The sequence below is a fragment of the Miscanthus floridulus genome, chromosome 7 (genome assembly GCF_019320115.1).
Source record: "Miscanthus floridulus cultivar M001 chromosome 7, ASM1932011v1, whole genome shotgun sequence".
In the NCBI taxonomy this organism is placed as follows: domain Eukaryota; kingdom Viridiplantae; phylum Streptophyta; class Magnoliopsida; order Poales; family Poaceae; genus Miscanthus; species Miscanthus floridulus.
Window position 1 is genome coordinate 134413852 of NC_089586.1, and position 19656 is coordinate 134433507.

The 19656-nt window shown below is 44.5% G+C and overlaps 2 protein-coding genes across 2 annotated transcripts; one reads left to right on the forward strand and one right to left on the reverse strand.

Moving 5' to 3' along the window:
- Positions 1–12063: 12063 nt before the first annotated feature.
- LOC136466346 (uncharacterized) lies at positions 12064–12572 on the forward strand. Its single transcript, XM_066464714.1, has 2 exons — positions 12064–12279; positions 12375–12572. Exons 1-2 carry the CDS (start codon positions 12064–12066, stop codon positions 12570–12572), a joined length of 414 nt encoding a protein of 137 aa, XP_066320811.1.
- Positions 12573–14185: 1613 nt separating this feature from the next.
- Positions 14186–16567, reverse strand: LOC136464908 (peroxidase 64-like). The gene is given in 4 exon segments (XM_066463857.1): positions 14186–14966; positions 14968–15042; positions 15926–16114; positions 16228–16567. Coding segments are annotated over 4 exon segments (984 nt in total). The 5' UTR covers positions 16459–16567; the 3' UTR covers positions 14186–14477.
- Positions 16568–19656: the final 3089 nt, after the last annotated feature.

A 19656-nucleotide genomic window follows, 5' to 3' on the forward strand; every position in this document is an offset into this window, starting at 1 on the left:
AGAGATAGAAGCACAACTCCCATCGAAGGCGTACCATTCAAGAAGCAATCGATCTTCTTTCAGTACCTGCCTTATTGGCCAGACTTGGAGGTCCCCCATGCCATTGATGCGATGCATGTGCAGAAGAATATCTTTGAGAGTCTCATGGCTACCTTGATGGACACGGGCAAGTCAAAGGATGGTCTCAAATCACGAAAAGACATGGTGCAGCTGAACGTGATGCGGGAGCTTTAGCCGGTACAATAGGATAATGGCAAGTACAGTCTTCCCGCGGCTAGCTTCTTGCATGAAATGTGGTCCTACAAGCGGTTCATATTGGTTCTAAGCCGATACGTGCATAACCGAACACACCTAGAGGGCTCCATGATAGAGGGTTACAATTCTAAAGAAGTCATCGAGTGCTGCTAAGAGTGGCTAAAAGTACAGAGAGGGATTGGTAATCCTGATTCTCATCACAGACTTTTGTAAGAAGATCGAGGCTGTAAAAAAGTACCTGCCCAAAGATGTATTGCCATGGGAACAAAAATATGTCAAGGGAAAAGTTATCACGGTGGGCTAGCTAGTTTATGTAAGTGTGCCGGTGTTCGTAAGACTACATTCATATATGTGTGTGTGAGACTACATTCATGTATGTGTGTATGAGACTACATTCATGTATGTGAGACTACATTTATGTATGTGTGTTTGAAACTACATTTATGTGTGTGTGTGTTTGAGACTACATTCACGTATGTTTGTGTGAACAATGTGTACTAAGAATTTATCAAATTATGAAATTACCAAAATAAAATTTGTAGATCTCCATGAGTTATTCAACTTTGGTATTCATTACTTTTTCAGTTGAAATGATTTGAGGCTCCAAATTATGGTTTCAACTTATCTTTTTTCAAATTTCAAAATTTGAAAGGTTCAAATTTAGTCAAATGATGAGATAACCAAAATAAAAGTTGTAGATCTTGATGAGTTGAACAACTTTTGTATTCATCACTTTTACATCTGAAATCATTTAGGGTTTTAAAATTTGGTTTAAACTTGTCAAATTTCAAATTTTAAAATGTGTAAAACATTGTCACATCCAAGTTTGATCAAACTTAAATACTAAAGCATGATTTTAGAAATTTTTAGGAAAAAACATCATATTTGGAGTTAGTATGAGGGAGAACAACTAGTTACAAAGTTTACCCACAGATTAAAAAGAGAAATCACACTGTTTTAGATGATCCTTACATGATCATAGTGAACAGTGTGATTTCTTTTTTTAATCTATGGGTCAACTTTGTAACTAGTTTTTCTTCCTCATACTAACTCCAAATTTGATGATTTTTTTCTAAAATTTTCTAAAATCATTCTCTATCAATTTATTTTGTTGGTTTTGTCAATATATACATATGAAAAGTTTGAGCAATTTAAATTTTGAATTTCAAAAAAATGCAACTTCAGACAAGATTTTGGTACCCCAAATGATTTCAGCTGAAAAAGTGATAAATACCAAAGTTGAATAACTCATCACGATCTACAACTTTTGTATTGGTCATTTCTTCATATGACAAAGTGGTAATGACATTGTTCACAAATGTGACACATCTCTCATAAGGTTTTATAAACTATATGAGACATGTGTAAGATTAGTGAACAATGTGTGCTAAGAATTTGTCAAATGAAGAAATGACCAAAATAAAAGTTGTAGATATTCATGAGTTGAAAAACTTTGGTATTCATCACTTTTCATGTTGAAATCAATTTGGGTCTCAAATTTTGGTTCGAACTTGTCATTTTCAAAATTTCAAATTTGAAAGGTTTAAATTTTGTCAAATGACAAGATGACTAAAATAAAAGTTGTAGATATTAATAAGTTGAACAACTTTGGTATTCATCACTTTTTATGTTGAAATAATTTTGGGTCTCAAATTTTGGTTCGAACTTGTCATTTTTTAAAATTTCAAATTTGAAAGGTTCAAATTTTGTCAAATGACAAGATGACCAAAATAAAAGTTGTAGATCTTCGTGACCTCTACAACTTTGATATTTATCAAATTCTCATTTGAGATCATTTGAAGTCTCAAGATTATTTTAGTAGATTTAATTTTAATTTTTTAAAATTTAAAAGAAATCCCATTTTTAAAGGTTCAATTTTGTAATTTTAAACTGTTGTAGTTGTTTTAGTTATTGTATATGTAAATATATCTATAAAAAAATAATTATAAAATTTTGTACTGTATTATTTATTATTTACATGTGAATAATTCATTTTGATTTAGAATTTTGAAAAAAAATTCAACTGTAGGGGCGGCTTATAACCTCAGCCGCCCCTACAGTGGCTCTGAGGTAATATGTGATCGTCGCCCGTCGCTGTGGTCTCAAAGTGTTGGGCGAAATCCACCGTCTCCTCCACCGTCAGGCTGCCCAATTTCACCGTCGGCGCCGCCTGCACCGCCGCATCTACACTGCCATCGCCTGCCCCTCCCTAACCCCTCCACCGCCTCCTCCACCGTCTCCCTGACCCCAACCGCGGGCGGCATCGGGCAAACGACGCAGTGGCGGTGGATCTGGCGCACTGGTTGAGGAGGTGGCAACGCGGGCCGGGGAGGAGGCATCGGGCTCAGGACGCGGTGGCACGGGCTAAGAAGGCAACAGTGGTAGATCTCCCGTGCGGGCCAAGCACCCCGCCGGTGGATCTCATGCCCCTCCTCATGCCGCCGGTGGATCTCACGCCCCTCCTCAGTTTGCTGGATTTTGTCCGTTGGTGCCCCTGCTTCGCCTTGGTTCCACGGAGGTTTGTTGGTCCCTGTTCTCTAATAGCTTGCGGTCTCTGTTGGACAAATCCTACTCGAGAGCGCCCAGGATAAATGGAGCAAACAACGCCTGTCGGCGGCGGGGCTTCTCCCACGGCCATGACGCGTTGCCGTGGCTGTGGTGACAGTGCACCTGGGACCTTGTCTTCACCTGATCTGCATGTATATTGAAGTGAGCCGGCCTCTCGCCTTCTAGAGTTCACTTTAAATGACTTCTACTAAATCAATTAATTTATTTTTTTTCTACGCTGGGCTGGATAGTTAGTCTCTATCTAGAGTTCACTTTAACGTTATGTTGATAATTATCAACAAAACTGGCTACCTTTTTTGCATGGTTAATACAGAATCCAATATTATGTCACACCTTGGCTTTCAGCAAAAAATTAATAGACACTCATGGGATTCGTACCATGCAGTTCATTCGCATTTCACTCATGTAGCATGCTTGAACCAATTTTCAGTGGCAGTCAGCCATGAGCCATCTACATGGTAGGTGAGTAGGCAGGAAAACTTCTCTGCTGATTCTCTCCGATGTGACCAAATTAAAACCTTTCACTGCTGCATGTTTAGCGGCTCAACAGCTTAGCACAGTTCAAAGCCATATATCTCACATGTGTATGTAGTGGCATAAAGAATTGAAGATTGTTCATTTCATTGGTTCATTCAGAAAGATAGCTAGATGTTTAGAATTTATAATTAAGAGATTAATGATTCTATGCAAAAATGAATGGAGTCTATATCTCGCACACTATTCTTTTGTGTAATTTCGGGTTCAAAATAAAATGAGTTCCAAATGCATCGGCTGATGGGTGTTCAAGTCTCTAAATCAGCACAGGGTGCTCGAACCTACGCTAACTTTTATTTCTTAACCCCAAAGTTAATCAGCCATGACCGAGACTAATTTAGTGTTTAGGATAAATTTTATTTCTGAACTCTGAAGTGAAACAGTGCAACATGGTTGCACCTATGAAGTTATTACTCTTGTTGCCTATTAGTGCAACATGCATATATTTACTATTGGTGTAATTTGGTCATACATCCAAGGAACATGTACTGATTGTAGATTACGTAATAAAATGTTTTTCCATATGAAGCTTTGCTTGCCCGATCATGTGAAAGCTTGCTCTAAGTTAGTTCATGAAAGCTTGCTGTTGAAATCCTAAGTTAGTTCATGAAAGCTTGCTCTAAGTTTTTTTTAGATGATGTAAAAGCTTGCTCTAAGTATAGGCTTAGCAAAACAACATAACATGCAGCAGTGTTTGTTAGCCCTTTTTTTGTAGCATGTCACTCTGATGTAGTGATTTTCATATGGCTTCCCTGAAGTAGTGATGTTCTGTTACAAAATATACATGCACATGAAACATTGCATCTGGAATGACAATATATTCTGCCTTCTTCCTTATAAGAGAAAAGACGTTCATTTTGTTAGCCTTTTTTATCAGCACGCCACTTTGATTGCAGATCTTCATTATCGGCAAACTACTACATGATGAACCAGTGTTAGTATATAAAATAAAGCATAGGTAACAAGGAAACTTAAAGAGTAGACTTTAAGTTAGTAACAAATAAAAAAATAGAATACAATGGAAATACCTTCTTCAGTTCTGCATGTTTGTCTATATTAAGCACCCAATCAGCAGAACCAATCCACTTTGAAAATAATGTACTTAATTCAGGATTATAAAATGAGATCCAACCTGGGAGTCACTCCATGCATAGCTCTGACTAGTAGAAGGTTATATACATAGCTCTGTTTACCGATTACCTTTGATTTTACCTTTGTCCCTTTTTATCTCTATGCATCTCAGTGACACTTGAATACCTCTCATCAGAGAAATCACAGGAATATTCTATTTTTATCTTCATGTTGTATTTGTTAAATTTAGTCAATGCAACAATTCATGTCGTATTTGTATAATTTAATCAATGCATCAATAAAAATGGAAAACCAGTTTAAACGACTTCTCTATGAAGGTTTGGGAACATTCCCAATCATTTCCTTTGTAATATTTTATCCTATCTTGTTAGGTATGTAACAATAACCAGGACCGTATAGTTCTTAATTAGTTTGTTTTCCTTTTCTAATTTCATATCATTTTAGCTTCATGCATATACACCATGTTTTTCCTTCAGTATCCTAAAATGAAGGTTCACATCAACTTGATTGCTTTGCTAATTAAAAAGGCTGATGGAGGGAATTGGAGGCCCTGTCCCAACGATCATTTTAGACCTGAATGTCGCGATGAAGATAACAGTGTAGTTCGCTAGTGAAAAAATAATTTGAGTCAACCATGGCATGGAAATACATGACATAGCCCACATGTGAGTTTAGGTGCAATGAGGTCTTAGCTAGATAAATGACTTAATTGGCAGTACCCTAACCAATTCTGGAAAGAAGGTCTAATAATATAATTTGTCCAATATTGAACTCCCTGATTGATTTAAAAAAATCCAAAAAAGCCATTGACAAGTTTGGAATCTTTTTTTTTTGAATTAGGCTGCAAAAACAGCCTAATTCCATATTGAGAAGTGTATAACCATTTGCCCAGAACCCAATTAAGGTTAATTGCTTCCCTTAATATGATGAAGATTCAGAATTTAATTTTTCTAAATACCATTAATTTTTACATATCATTTTATTTATTGCATTCTCAGAGAAGGACATTCTTTCTGATATTTTAAGATATCTTGATACTGAACCAGCTAAATATAGCACTACCCTCACCCAAAATGATCTTTTCATGGCCTATGTTGGGCTTATATTTCTGTCAATCAACATACGAAGTAGCAAAAAAATTTCAAGATTGTAATTCTTGTAATTTCAGCAACATATGGAATTAGGCTGTTTTTGCAGCTGCTACCTGCTTATAAAAGAGGAAAAGATGCAACCTTCAATCTTTGTGTAGTTCTTTGAAAGTCCAGTGCACGGTAGTATCTGTGTTGATACTTCACTTTTTTTGTTGGGGTGGTTGGAAATGGTGTCATATGTTTAGATACCTCATTGGATCACAGCAAGGCAAGTTTGTTTGAGCACAGCTTTCTGCATCAGTAGTATTTTAAGAAAGCCAGTAATCCTATACCGTTTGGCACTGTCATGTAAACTTCTTCAGTCACACAGTTCAGTTTCCATGGTCTGTACAGAAAGTTGATTATGACCAACCTTTTAATTAGATGATAAATGTATATAAGGACATTTGTACATCAGGAATGAAGGACCCAACAGATAAGAAATGGACCTTTGTACGTAATTCAGGAATGCATTTAGTTGGTGCTATTTATTTAGTTCGATTGCAACATTCCATCTCCTCTCCTCTGTTATGATGCCATAGAAGCTCCAAGTGTATGATCAAAGTACCTGAATATAGGACTCCTGTGTGTCTAAAAAAGCAGTTTAAATTAGTTATGATGTATCTTCTATTATGGATAAGTGGAATTTAAAGGGCTGTGGGGTGTCCATGTTCTACATTTTCATCTCTGGCAGAAATGATGAACTGTACCATCTTGTAGTAGGCATATATTTGTCTATGTCCATCCTCGTAGTCCATCTTGTTTGAGTCATACAGCATATGCAGTGGTTGGCCTAACTGTGAATTTTTGCTTATCTTTTCTTCTGTCCATCTTGTTGAGTCATACAACACATGCAGTGGGCTAGTCCTGCTTTCTCTTTGTTGACTACTACTACTACAAGTACTACTACTACTACTACAAGTACTACTACAAGTACTACTACTACTACTACTACTACTACCAGTACTACTACTACTACTAGTACTACTACTAGTACTACTACAAGTACTACTACTTACTACACTACTACTACTACTAGTACTAGTACTACTACTTGTACTACTAGTACTATTACTACTTCGTACCACTAGTACTACTACTTCTACTACTTATACTACTTTTTTCTTGCATCTCTTAGAACAAGGCACGAAATGTCGCGAACATCAAAGAGTGCATCCCGATGCCCCGTGAATGATGAGCAGCCATCCCATGGAGAGCAAGAACTAGATGACCAGCTTACTCAGGAGCAGTTCGATAACGAGTTAGAAAAGGGTCTAGAAGTGATGCTTACTCAGGAGGACCTTGTCGATGATGAGGATCCAGTGGGCGGAGCCCAGGGAAGAGAAGGCGGAGAGGATGCCCAAGGCGAAGAAAGGGATGATGATGAGGATGAGGATGAGGATGACGACACCCTCATAGGGGGATATGTAAGTCTCCGAGGATCCTTTCCCACGAGAACCCAGACGGAGGCCAACTGGAGGACGAGTTGGACAAGGATTTTGATCCGAACGATGAGGTACGGATAAAGCCTTACAAGCTTGTAAATTTGGCTAATGCTATGGCTATATGTTACCTCTGCTAACACTTTTGACCTGCCATATACACAGGTCGTCCCTACTCAACCTCTGAAAAGACTGAAGTCGGCCTCCGGCTTGTCTTGCCGGACAATACGTAGCGGGGCAAAGGAGATCGAGGAAGGAGCCACAGATACTCACAATGACGGCCTCTGCTCCACAACCTCAGGACACAACCACGACTGAGACTGCCTAGCCAAAGAGGAAATAAGGGGGGATTAGAAAGCCAAACCAATATCACTGACAAGGCATGCTATGTGATAACAGAGGTCTGGGCCAGACAGGTAGATCCTTGAGCCATATACATATAGGGTGAAATTCTGTAATCACATCGGGTTTGTAGTTAGAGATAAGTTGAACCCATCTATCCGTGGCTGGAATCTTGTACCTATGAGCCAAAAGGTAGACCTATGGGAGAAGCTGAAGCAGAACTTCAGGTTTCTCGAGGGAACGCACGAGTTGGTACAAGAAAATGCTTTTAAGATAATGGGGCAGAGCTTCCGACGTTGGCTGGTCGGATCTAAACAAGAACTTTATCCAACAGAAGTTAACTCCTTTCCATGAGTATGGCAACATAACTCCTAGTCAATGGGAGGAGCTCGTGGCTAAAAAGACTTCAGAGGCATCATTAGCCCTCAGTGCCCGTAACAGCGAGCAGGCGAAGAAGAACCAACACTACCCTTGTCTAGGCCTCAGTGGCTACGCTGGCAAGCAAGAGGTCTTTAGGAAGATGGACGCAGAGGCCGAAGCTACCAGGAATACGGAAGTGCCAAAGTTGAAGCCATGCCTCAAACAGTGGATATACGCGAGGAGTGTGGATTCATCTAGTAGTAGCCTCAAGTTTGCTAAGTCGGAGACGGAGAGGTAGTATCAAAGATACTGAAACTTGCTAAAGACAAGGAGAGGGCGCATTCAACCCTTCCAGAGAGAGGGACGAGCTTACCGTTGCCTTGGGAAACCCCGAGCACATAGGACGCCACCAGGGGGCCAGGGAAGAGGATGTCCTAGAAGCACGGATTCATAGAGGAGAGACACATGTATAAGAAACATGGTAGAGACCGAGAGTCTAATATTGAGCGCCAAGTGAAGGCTCTAGTTGAAAAGATGTTGGTGGAGAAAGGACTGTCTACGATGGAGCCACAGACACTAATGAGGCCACCCGTAGAACTGGCGGTAGTTGGTAGCCCTCTAGGATGTTCCCAGTAGTCAAGGTTCCAATGCAATCCGGAACCCCCGTCGATCGCATATGGGCGCCAACTAGTTGCAAATTAGTGGTTCCGATGGGTAGGCAAAACGTGATCATTGAGGTGGCAACGAGCGTGGCACATCCTCCGGGTGGCACGTGGCACAATAGGGACATCCCATAGGACTACACTCGGGTCGAGGTGCATACCGTGAAGCCCGAGTTCATGACTTGGAAGATAGAACACCCTACTCTCGAGGGGCTCGTGTTACTCAGAGACATCATGAACCAGTTCATCCTCTGGCATAGACGTGACATTGTATTGACCGAGTCTTCGCCAACTTCAACTGAAGTTCATCCTCTGGAGTGACCCATCGAGGACAGGGAGGTATACTCACTGGCCCATGACCATGACCACCACATGCTAGAGACTTCTCCACCTCATACCGAGCAAAGGGCATGATGACATGCCACATCCTTCTCCACCTCATACCGAGCATGGGCATGATGACATGCCACGTCCTTCTCCAGCTCATACCGAGCAAAGGCATGATGAGATGCAACATCCTTCTCAACAAGCGCAGCCGATACATGAACAACAAGTGTCTCATGAATAGCAATTGCCTTATGAACAGCCGATACATGAAGAACAAGTGGCCCCTAGAGCAGGTGATGCACAAGTTGACAAGGACGTGACCGAATGGGAAGCTCGAAACAAAATCCCAATCAGATAGGCCATCGTATGTGGGCATTAATGACGTCTCATCGGTGCACAAGTGGATGGCCCATGACCAGTTCAAGCCTAAGAACCAAGTAAAAGAATTCAGAGCACCAGCTTCTGAGGAGGGCACCACTAGCAAACTGCACAAAGGAGTTTAACAAGTATCCTAGCTATTGATAACCTCAAATGGTCAAATGATTGCTCGGATAAATATGAAAAGGCTAAGAACTTACTACCAAACCGAGTCATACAGTGCTTGCCACGTGGAATGAGAAAGTTCCACGATTGGTACTTGCGTGCTTAGATAACAGAACTAGAAATCTTACAAGCATGGATCCCTGCCGGCACATTTGGAGCCTTAGGTGGGAAAATTGCCGTTGAGTTTAAGGATATCCAGGCATGCTTCCACCTCGGACGAATGGAAATGAATCTAATTCGCATGTGTGGTGCCTGTAAGTCCTTGCCCCTCTCGATATGATATGAATGTAATCTTTTGATTTTGTTGTAACTAACCCGCATCGTGATTTGTAGAATATAAGCGGACTTTGTGAGAAAGAGGCCAGCTCTGAAACACGGGTATATAGACCCTTCACCTATAGCATCAACTAGATTGTAAAGAACTAGGAGCTAGAAAGACACTTAAGGAGAAATAGGACATCAGAAACAAGAAAATATTGGAAGAGTCCCTCAAGGTTGCGGCATACATTATCCTATGTTTTAAAAATCTCCAACAACATGATACTATATGGATACCATACCACTTCAAGTAAGTTTCGACTGTATACTTAGCTTTGTTCAATATACTTTGTTCGATACAAAAGAGCTTATGTGTTCCTTCTATGACTAAATTCATGCAGCGATCACTGGATTTGCATAGGCGTCTGGCTCTCACATAGCATGGCATGGGTCTTTGATTCAGCAGATTTCCCAGTCGATACATACAAAGACTTCATAGCGATTGTCAAGACGTATACATATCGATCAATCCTTATTTTAGCTACTATGTTTGTATACATACTCGTAAGGTTCAATGTGGGATACTAACAAGTTGCATTTGCTAAAACCATTGGAACAGGGCATTCAGGCACTATGTCCAGGAACATAAGGGGAGGCATCATCCAAATAGGAAGGAAAAGTTGTATGTCAAAAACTCTGTGCAGTAAGTGTATTTACTTTGGTACTCCATATATTACGTGTCTATCAATAGCATTACTTAACATCTCCATATGCAAAACACACCAGGGCCCCAAGTAGAAGCCTGGGAGTCTATATTGTGGATACTACACATGTATTATGATAAGTACCATCGGTGGATACAACAGAAACCCTAATCTGGTAAAGTTTGAACCTCTTCGCCTCGTAGTATGAAAAGTTTGCATATGTTGTGATATAGTAACATAAAATTTGTTCTCTTGTAGTTGGAGAAAGATAAAGACACGAGAAGAAACCCATACAAGGATGACGAGCTCTTAGAGATGGTCGGCAACCTTTGCAACTTCATAATGGACCAGATTCTGTACCATAAAGGCACTTACCATCATCTTCTTTCCGACTTAGGTAGTAATCCTCTATACCAACATCTTTGTGAGACTGATAGGCTAGCCCTAGGCCGTTGATGACAATATGGACTTGTGGTATGGTTTGGGATCAGACTTTGGAACGGTTTGGACTTTGTTTTGCATGTGGACTTGCGGATTTCTTAATGGACTATGTTATAATGATGGACTTCATAATGGACTATGTTGTAATGATAGACTTTTATGAATTATGACTTGTGATGATGTTCTAAATAATGGTCTTGTGTTTGTGGATGTATATATGTATATTTGTAGCAGTCAGATTCGAATTTGAATTATATATATATGTGGTCAGATTTGAATTTGAATTATTTTTTTTGCTAAAAAATCCACTGTAGGGGCGGTTCTTGATTGAACCACCCTTACAAATACACACAGCAGGGGGCGGCTCGGTGATACAGCCGCCCTTACAGAAGTCCACTACAGGGGGCGGCTGATATTAACAGCCACCCCTACAGAGGACACTGTAGGGGCGGCTGAAAACACCAGCCACCCCTATAGAGGCACTGCAGGGGTAGTCAGGAAACCGCCCCTACAGAGGCACCCTCTGTAGGAACGCCCTGGGAAGGGCGGATGGCGCAGCCGCCCCTACAGAGGCTCTAGAGCCGCCCCTACAGTTAACTTCTGTAGTAGTGAGGCCGACAGAGCTCCTCGTAAGCATGGAGCTCGACCATCACAACACCTTCAGACCTCCTTGACGGCTCTCTACACGGCGCGGAGGGGAGAGAAGTGTAGCGGGGTGGCGCGGCGCATGGAAGGAGGTCCGGCACATCGAAGCTCTTCGTCAGGCTCGGAGCACGGCATAGTGGGTTTGGCAACGGAAACATCTATCCCTCCCTAATAATAAAGAGAGAAAATTTTCAGCCATTTTTTCGTCCATCTATTTTTTTGTCCGTCTTCCCCTAACTAACTCCATACAATATGAAAATTGTTTGTATCTCTACAACTCCCATGTTTTATATGATACGTATTGGACAGAAGTTCTTAAGGTAACCAAGATAGTTACAGGAATCCTAATCCAAATAGATCTCTCTGATCGTAAGTAAGCTAAATAGGAATCCTAACTCAAATAGGAAAAATACAAATAGAAATTAGGCAACATATTATCTCCAACGGATTGGTCCTGCCTGATTTCTTGGGTACGTGCAGCGAGGATTCTGGGGCTGGACGAGTCTCCTCTGGTGGAAAGGAATAGGGAGCAAGACGGGATCGACCCGTCCGGCATGAACTTCGTCGGCGGCGGGCGGCGGCGTCGTGGAGGGCATGCACGAGGCGCCCAAGCTCGGCACTCAGGTCGACAAGTTTCGAGGCTGGTCAGGCACGACATCATCGACAAAGACCTCACCGATTCTGTTGCGCTCATCGCCTTCTTCGGCAAACACGGCTTTGCACGCGTCAACAAGAAATGACCAGCTCCGAGATTAATGCCATGGCCCAAGACGTGACAAACAAGATCGCAGACGCCGTGGAGCAGCTGATGGACTTGGATGTGGAGAAGGTGATGTTGAGCACGCTGCCCCCTATCGGCTGCACGCCGTGGCTGTCGAGGTCCAGCGACTACAGCACTTGCGGCAGCCAGACGGTGTTTAAAGATGAATTCAACCTCGATTGGCAACCATGTTCAAGCGCCTCACCTCCGGTTCCGGTACATACTACATAGTACAACGTTTAGCTATAAAAAATATTTTTTTTCAACTCTGTCAACTGAACACTAGCTAAAAACTCCAATCCAAATCGCAGGTTCTTTCCAATCGAAGAAGTTCAAGCATAATTAAGCTGGATCCATATTGCTGCGAGATCTACGACCAGAGTGGACACTGTGGCCAGATGGAGGACGGCGACGCCATGTACGTCTTGTGCCCCACACCGGATAAGAAATACTACTACTTGGGGCGACATCAACCCGACGCATGCCGGCTGGAAGGCCGTCGTGAATGAGCTTGAGGAGTCCATCAACAACTTCCTATAGATATCTAGCTTAGTCGTTAACATATGGATGCTTGTTAGCAGTGACTGCCGATCATTATAGGTTCTCAATTAATAGTTCCTCAACTCTTCTAGCATATAAGAGTTTTGGTCGGTTTACTAAGATTAATGGTACAAGAGTCCTACCCGATTTTACTAAGTGTAATAGTACATGCTGAACTAGAGATAAGAGTCATAATTGGTTTACTATCACATCCGTGACTCAAACTCACTATATATACTTTATATGATATATGAGTCAGAATATCACGTGCGTCCAACAAATGGTACATAATCCGTTTCCCAAGCGTACTGGAATAGACTACAGAACCGGTTCCCAAACATATTGGAATAGATTTCCATTGTGTAATGAGTGATATGGTGGGTAATTTTGGCCAGCTGTGGAGATTCATGAGTTTTTGGAGCATCTCTTTGAGGTGCTCCAAGAAATCCATGGATCTTGCGCCCAGATCTAGAGTTTTTATGGATTTGGATCTTATAAGCTAAAGTGTTGGGTAAAAAATCGAATTTGAAGTTGTTTTTTTCTTATCTGGAGCACTTGGAGTTGTCCCAAACAAACCCTTACTACATGCACCAAGTACTGGAGTAGCGTTATAGCATGGCCCTCTTTTTCTATCTAATATAACAAAATAATTAGAAAAAATAGTTTTTTAATGACCCAATATGCATTTGTCATTGTTAAGCATGATTATCAAGAGTCTTGCATCATAAAAAAATCTTATTTGCAAAATCTAAATGCTAAGTATTACTAAAGCGGGCATTTTCTATGCAATGATAATGTACAATCCAGTTGAGTTGTTGAATGGCTTTTGGAAGATGGTTTGATAGGTGATGTACCAGTTGAGTTAGATGTTCAATCAGAGTAGTGCTCTAACAAACGGTCTAACATGGGCACCGTACAGTTCGCTAGGACATAAAATGAGACCTAGCACATGCAACCTTTGAGCTATCCAACTCACCTATGTCTTGGCCCACATGTCAACGCACACTCAACCAGTCACCTCCAAGAACCAATAACACAAACCTCTCTCTCTGTCTCTCTCTCTCTCTCTCAAGCCAAAAACCAAGAATGGAGGAGGAAGGGGAAGAGAAAGGAGAAGGAGGCTGCCAAGAAGACTTCATGAGCTGCATCACCCCTTGCTCGGGTGGAACAGGGAATGCTCCCCCTGTCTAGCTAGCATCGATGGTGAAGGAGTCCACTCAGACCCCCCTACACCAACCGAGGACCCAAGCTTGGGTTTTGATCGAGTTTGAGTGAGTTTTTGGCCAACCTTAGAGGCTTAATTAACCATAGGTTTCATCCCTAAATATATGGTAGGTTAGCCATTATTGGCCTAGTAAAGCTCACACTTGCACAAAATCCACCAATGTAGCTTTTGTACATGTGTTCTAGAGGTTCTTAGGAACAACAATTCTTTCCACGAAGCTTTGGTCCGATCTGTTCTCGACAAACTTGGGATTGGATCTTAGTGCTTTCGCTGTGATTCTATCGGATGGTTCGCCTGGACAAAAGTATGGAACACAATCAAACAACAAACACATTTTACATATATTTTTGTTGCATATAGGGCTGGTTTGCAATTAGGCCCCCATAAGGGCATTATATATGTACATGCCACAGATCACACTAGCTCTTAATCTAATGTGGGGTTTACTTTAAGAATTAAGATTAGTACGACTTTCTGAAAGAGTCGTACCGAAGTAGTTTTTTTTTATCCCAGCCCAGCCCATATGGGCCTCTGGCTTTGGGTCGGCGATTGATCGTCAAACACTGACGAATATAATGGTACACAGACAGCAGCTTAGGCACGTACAATACAACGTATATAGGCGATGGATCTGATGGGATGGGCCGGATCATGATGAGTTGACGCGCCTGCAGTTGGCTCGCACCTCGTCGCCTCCGTTGAGCGCGGCCATCCGCAGCATGGACTTTGCAAAGGCCCTGAAGAAGGCCTCCTGCGACGCGGCGTAGAGCGCGACGAAGGCGCGCGTCTTGGGGTGCGTGAGCAGCGCCTCGTCGGAGGAGAGCAGGCCCCGGCCGGCCTGCAGCATCCGGTAGTAGGTGTTGTCGAAGGCGGCGGAGGTGGCGTCCAGGCCGGACCCGGCGGCCCGGACGGTGTTGTTGGCGGGGCACGCACGGCGGAGGGCGGCGGCGAAGGAGGGGCTCAGGGAAGGGTCGGCGGCGCCCTGGAAGGCGGGGACCCGGATGCGGTTCTGGAAGGAGGAACAGTGCGCGAAGCCCAGGGTGTGGGCGCCCGACAGCGCCACCAGGTCCTTGGTGGACAGCCCGCGGCCGTGGAACGCCTGCTTCAGCTGATCGAAGCTGGCCGTCGGCCCCGGCAGGCGCCGTCGTCTCGTTGGCCAGGGACAAGCGCCCCGTCCCGCCGCCCACGGCCACCACCCACCACGGACCACCGGACTGCACGCGTTGCGTTGCGTGCTCGATGGTCAGCACTCAGCAAAATAAATGCAATAAATAATTAATCTGTACTTGGGGATCATCATGTAGGAGTACATGCAGCATGAGTGAGTGCACGTACGACAACAGAACAGAGTGCGTGACCACCCACCCTGCTGTGGCTGCTGCATCTGCATACCTGTGCTGTTGGTCGAGGATCGAGACACATCGAGCGAGACTCCGAGCACGTTACGACAAGTTAAAGACGACAGCTCGGTCGATGCAGCTCGATGGCTAGAGACGCAAGCATGTGACTCGATCGTTGCATTGGTTCGTTCAGACTTGAGAGCATGATGACAAAAGACTGCATGCTGACCAGCCGTGTTAATATAATTTACCCACCCAATGCATGCAAGCTAAGTACTAGTACTGTGTACTACTCCTACATTGTACTACGTAGTACATACCCGACCACTACAGTACGTACTATATATCCTCTAGGCTCTGGCCTAGTACTCCCACCGTTCTGAATTATAGTTCGTTTAACTTTTTGATCCCTCGTTTTATTCAAAAAGTTTATATAAATATGGTCAAAATTAAGTCATTCTTGAAGAATTTTGTTAATAAAGCAAGCCACAACAAAAGAAATGATATTTTGTATAAATTTTTTAACAAGACGAGTGGTCAAACTTAGGGTTAAAAAAGTCAAACAAACTATAATTTAAAACAAATTTAGTACATCAGCTGCATGAGCTGTTCGGCTGATAATTTTTGCGGCTGATAAACTAGCTAATGCTGTTTGTTGTGAGAGGAAAAAAAGTTAACTAATAAGTCGGTCTATTAATTGAAGCGAACAGGGCGACTCCAGCAGCATCTTTACATGCATTACAGTACAAGTACATACCAGCGCGACGGCGTCCCTTGCGGCGAGCGCGAGGATGTCGGCGCAGGAGACGACGCCGGGGCAGAGGGCCTCCAAGGCTCGCTTGGCGTTGTCGATGACGTAGAAGGCGTGCAGCGACACGTTGGGCGGGCCGTCCTTCTCCGCCGTCACGTTGGCCGTCGAGTCCAGCAGAACGGAGCCGTCGCAGCCCTGCGTCGTCAGCGTGCATGCCATTATATTTGCCGGCCGGCCTGCCGGATTTCAGATCGAGACAGCAGAGCAATGCAATGCATGCAAGGAAAGAGATCGATGGACGTACGTACCCTGACGAAGCAGTCGTGGAAATGCATTCGGAGGAGCCCGGCCGCCACGGTGCGGTCGTTGGCCATGGCCTGCCGCACGGCCACCGTCACCGCCGCCTCCGCCTCCGGGCAGCTCTCGTCGTACAAATCCAGGCTCAGCGCATCGCCGCATCTCAGCGCCACCGCAGCGAGAACCGATAATACTAGGAGAAGAAGAGCCGCCTCTGCTGATGCAGCAAGTGGCGCCGCCATTGCAGATTTGCAGTGCAGGCCGGCCGGTGTGGACTGTTGGACGACTGGGGTGGATGGAGAAGAAGAGCTCTAGGTAGCTACTAGCTAAGCTAGCTACCGCTGGTCGGTGTCGTGCAAATGCAAAAGCTACCCATGCCTTGTACAGCTGGCCAGCATACATATACAGTATATATATTATATAATATACCCTGGCCTCTGCACAGAAAGAAAGGTACAAATGCTTTGCAGCTTGCATTGCCATGCATGCAGTACACTTGCACACAGTACATCTAGGGCTCGTAGATCTTCGGCTCCCGCTAAAACAGTTTCGGTTACGGGTTCATCTCAGTTACGGCTTATTTGAGGAGTTAAAACCAAGTTTTTTTTAGACCATTTGATAAAAAACAGCTACTGTTTGGGTAGTTCCAAAAGAACGAAATATCATAATAATCTTTTTTTTCTCTTTTTTTCTTTTCTTTTCTCTTTTTCTCTCTTCCACCCTTTCTTCTCACAGCCGTCACGTGTAACGAAGCAAACCGTATCTCTTCCTTCAAACCTTATCTCCTCCCTCGACGCTCGCGTACGCCCCGCATCTCCGCCCGCGCCGGCTCCGCCCTACCCGCCCGTACGCCCTCCCTCACTCCCTCCCCGCATGCGCCTCCGTGCCCTGCCTTTGTGGCCAGAGCCCTTCCGTGCGCCTCCGCGGCCAGCCATCCTCGCACCATCTCCGCTGGTCCTTGCGCGGCCTCTCCGCCTACGCCCCTCGCCGCGCGCCGCGACGTCGTCCCTTCCCGCTCCTCGCTCCTCGCTCCTCTCTCCTCGTCTGTCTCAGCGCGATTTCAGGAGCTCCTCGCTCGGAGCCCTTCCGTTTTTTAGCGTTTGGCTGTGAGAGCCGCAAAAGAGCTCCCGGAGCGGCAGAGAATCCCTACCAAACCGCCGGTAAAAACAGACATTAGCATGCATCCGAGGAGCTAGGACTAGGAGGAGCCCCGGCCCGCCTGCTGCCTGCAACCTGCGGTACATGTGCGCGCTCATGCACTATGCCAGCTCCTCTCGCACTCTTCTCTATCTCTCTCGTTACTCATGTCCATTAATAAGGCCTTGTTTACATCGAGGTTAGAAATCAGTATTGGGCACTGAAGTATTTTCGTTTGTATTTGATAATTATTGTCCAATCATGGTCTAACTAGGCTCAAAAGATTCGTCTCGTAATTTACAATCAAACTGTGTAATTAGTTATTTTTGTATCTATATTAATACTCCATACATGTGTCCAAAAATTTGATGCGACAGAGAAAGTGAAAAAACTTGCTAAACAAGGCCTAATTTGTTATATATGACATGACATGTAGGTGCAGCTAGCTGCTCCTGCTGCTGGACCATGCGCGCAACATATATCTGCATCTGGACCGAGCCATCCTGCAGTCCCCAACGTAATCGGGGCATCATCGCACGATGCATCACAAGTCGGTGGCCGGGCCCTTCATTTTCTCTATCTATCCATCTATCGATATTCATATCATATTTATATCTAATATTAAAGTGACGTGATTCTTTGTTCCTCTTTTTTATTTTTCAAAGTGCGTGCTCTCGTGTTTCTTCTGATTCGTATGTGACCTGAACTCACAACTTAAGTTTTCATATGAGTTAAACCACGAGCGTTTGTATGCCCAACGATAGGATATATTAGAATAGATGACACAACTTTTACATAAATCTCTCAGCCACAATCCGTTTAGTTATTATGTAACCAGCTTAATTGTCCTAACCGCACGAGTGCCCCCCCCCCCCCCTCTTTCGGTTTTTTTCTCCTCCCATTATTCTCTCCGCTCACTACTACAGAAATCTTATTAGAGGCGGACAAAAAAGGTTAATGGAGGCGGGCATTGCAACCGCCTCCAATCAAAGGTCCACGGTTAATCGTGATTTTACGGAGGCGGTTTGTCCTGCCCGCTTCGGTTAATCCATTAACGGAGGCTGGCGCATTAGGGGTCTCCGACTCCGTTAATCGTTTTAAAAAAATAAAAAAGCCCAATCGAGCTCAGGGTCGAGCCCAATCGAGCCCGCTGCCGCATCTAGCTCGAGTCACCGCAGGTCACCGGAGATCCGCGCTCCGTGGGTCGGACTGTAGCAGATCTGCGCGCTTGCTCTGCCCAGAGGCCGCCGTCGTCAGTTGAGGAGATGGGGAGCAAATGAAACTGGTCAACTGACAGGGGTCAAGGGTCTAGCTCCTATTAGGGGGACATGACGTTGGGGGCTGTCATATTTGAAATAACAATCAGTAATGCTCTATAGCCGTCACATAAAACTCCACATACGGTCATAAAAACGCTATCGTCAACCGGCTCCTGGGGATTTACATTTTGTGATGACCCTTGGTACCTTTATGTGATAAAACAAATAGTGCCGTCATATATAGTTCTGACTGTCCTGATTTTATGACGCTACAAGAGTTTTGCGTCATATTATGATATGTTATATGACAAAAATTTGCCCCGTGATGAGGATTATTTGTCATAGAAAGAAGGTTTTCTTGTAGTGATCTGGACCCACCGTGGCCGGGTCTAGCCCCGCCGTGGCCGGATCTGGATCCACCGTCACCGGAGAAGGACCGACTGGCTGCTGATCTGCAAAGAGGAGGGAGGGATGAGTGAGGGAGATGAAGAGAGGAAGACAGGGAGAACTGACCACCTTCGCCGCGCCCCGCCCGTGGACCCGCGCCGCCAAACCCCGCGCCGGCCGTCGGTGGAGCAGCTCGGGGAGGAGGACGCGCCAGCCATGGGGGAGCGCCACCACCAGTGGAGCAGGTCGGGGAGGAGAGCGCTCCGGTCGCCGCTTGGGGAGTGCCATCATTGGTGGAGCAGCTCAGGGGAGGAGGGAGCACGACTGCCGCTAGGGGAGGAGCTCGGGGGAGGAGGGAGAGGGACGGGCTCAGGAGTGAGGGACAGGGACACCGGCTATGGGGAGGGAGGGAGTCAGGAATTTTGAAGGAGAGGGGTGCGGGCTCGAGGGAGGCAGAGGGCATGGCGGCCGTTGTGGGGAGGGGCTAGGGAGTGAGGGAGTGAGGGAGAGAAACCCTAAGTATCTCGCTTATATATGAGCTCAGTACAAGGAATGATATGGGCTTTTGCAAGATGGGCTTGTATTTACAGAGACGGGCCTTGTAGTGTGCCCGCCTCTGAAAATAGATTTACGGAGGAGGGCTCCTTAAGATGACTG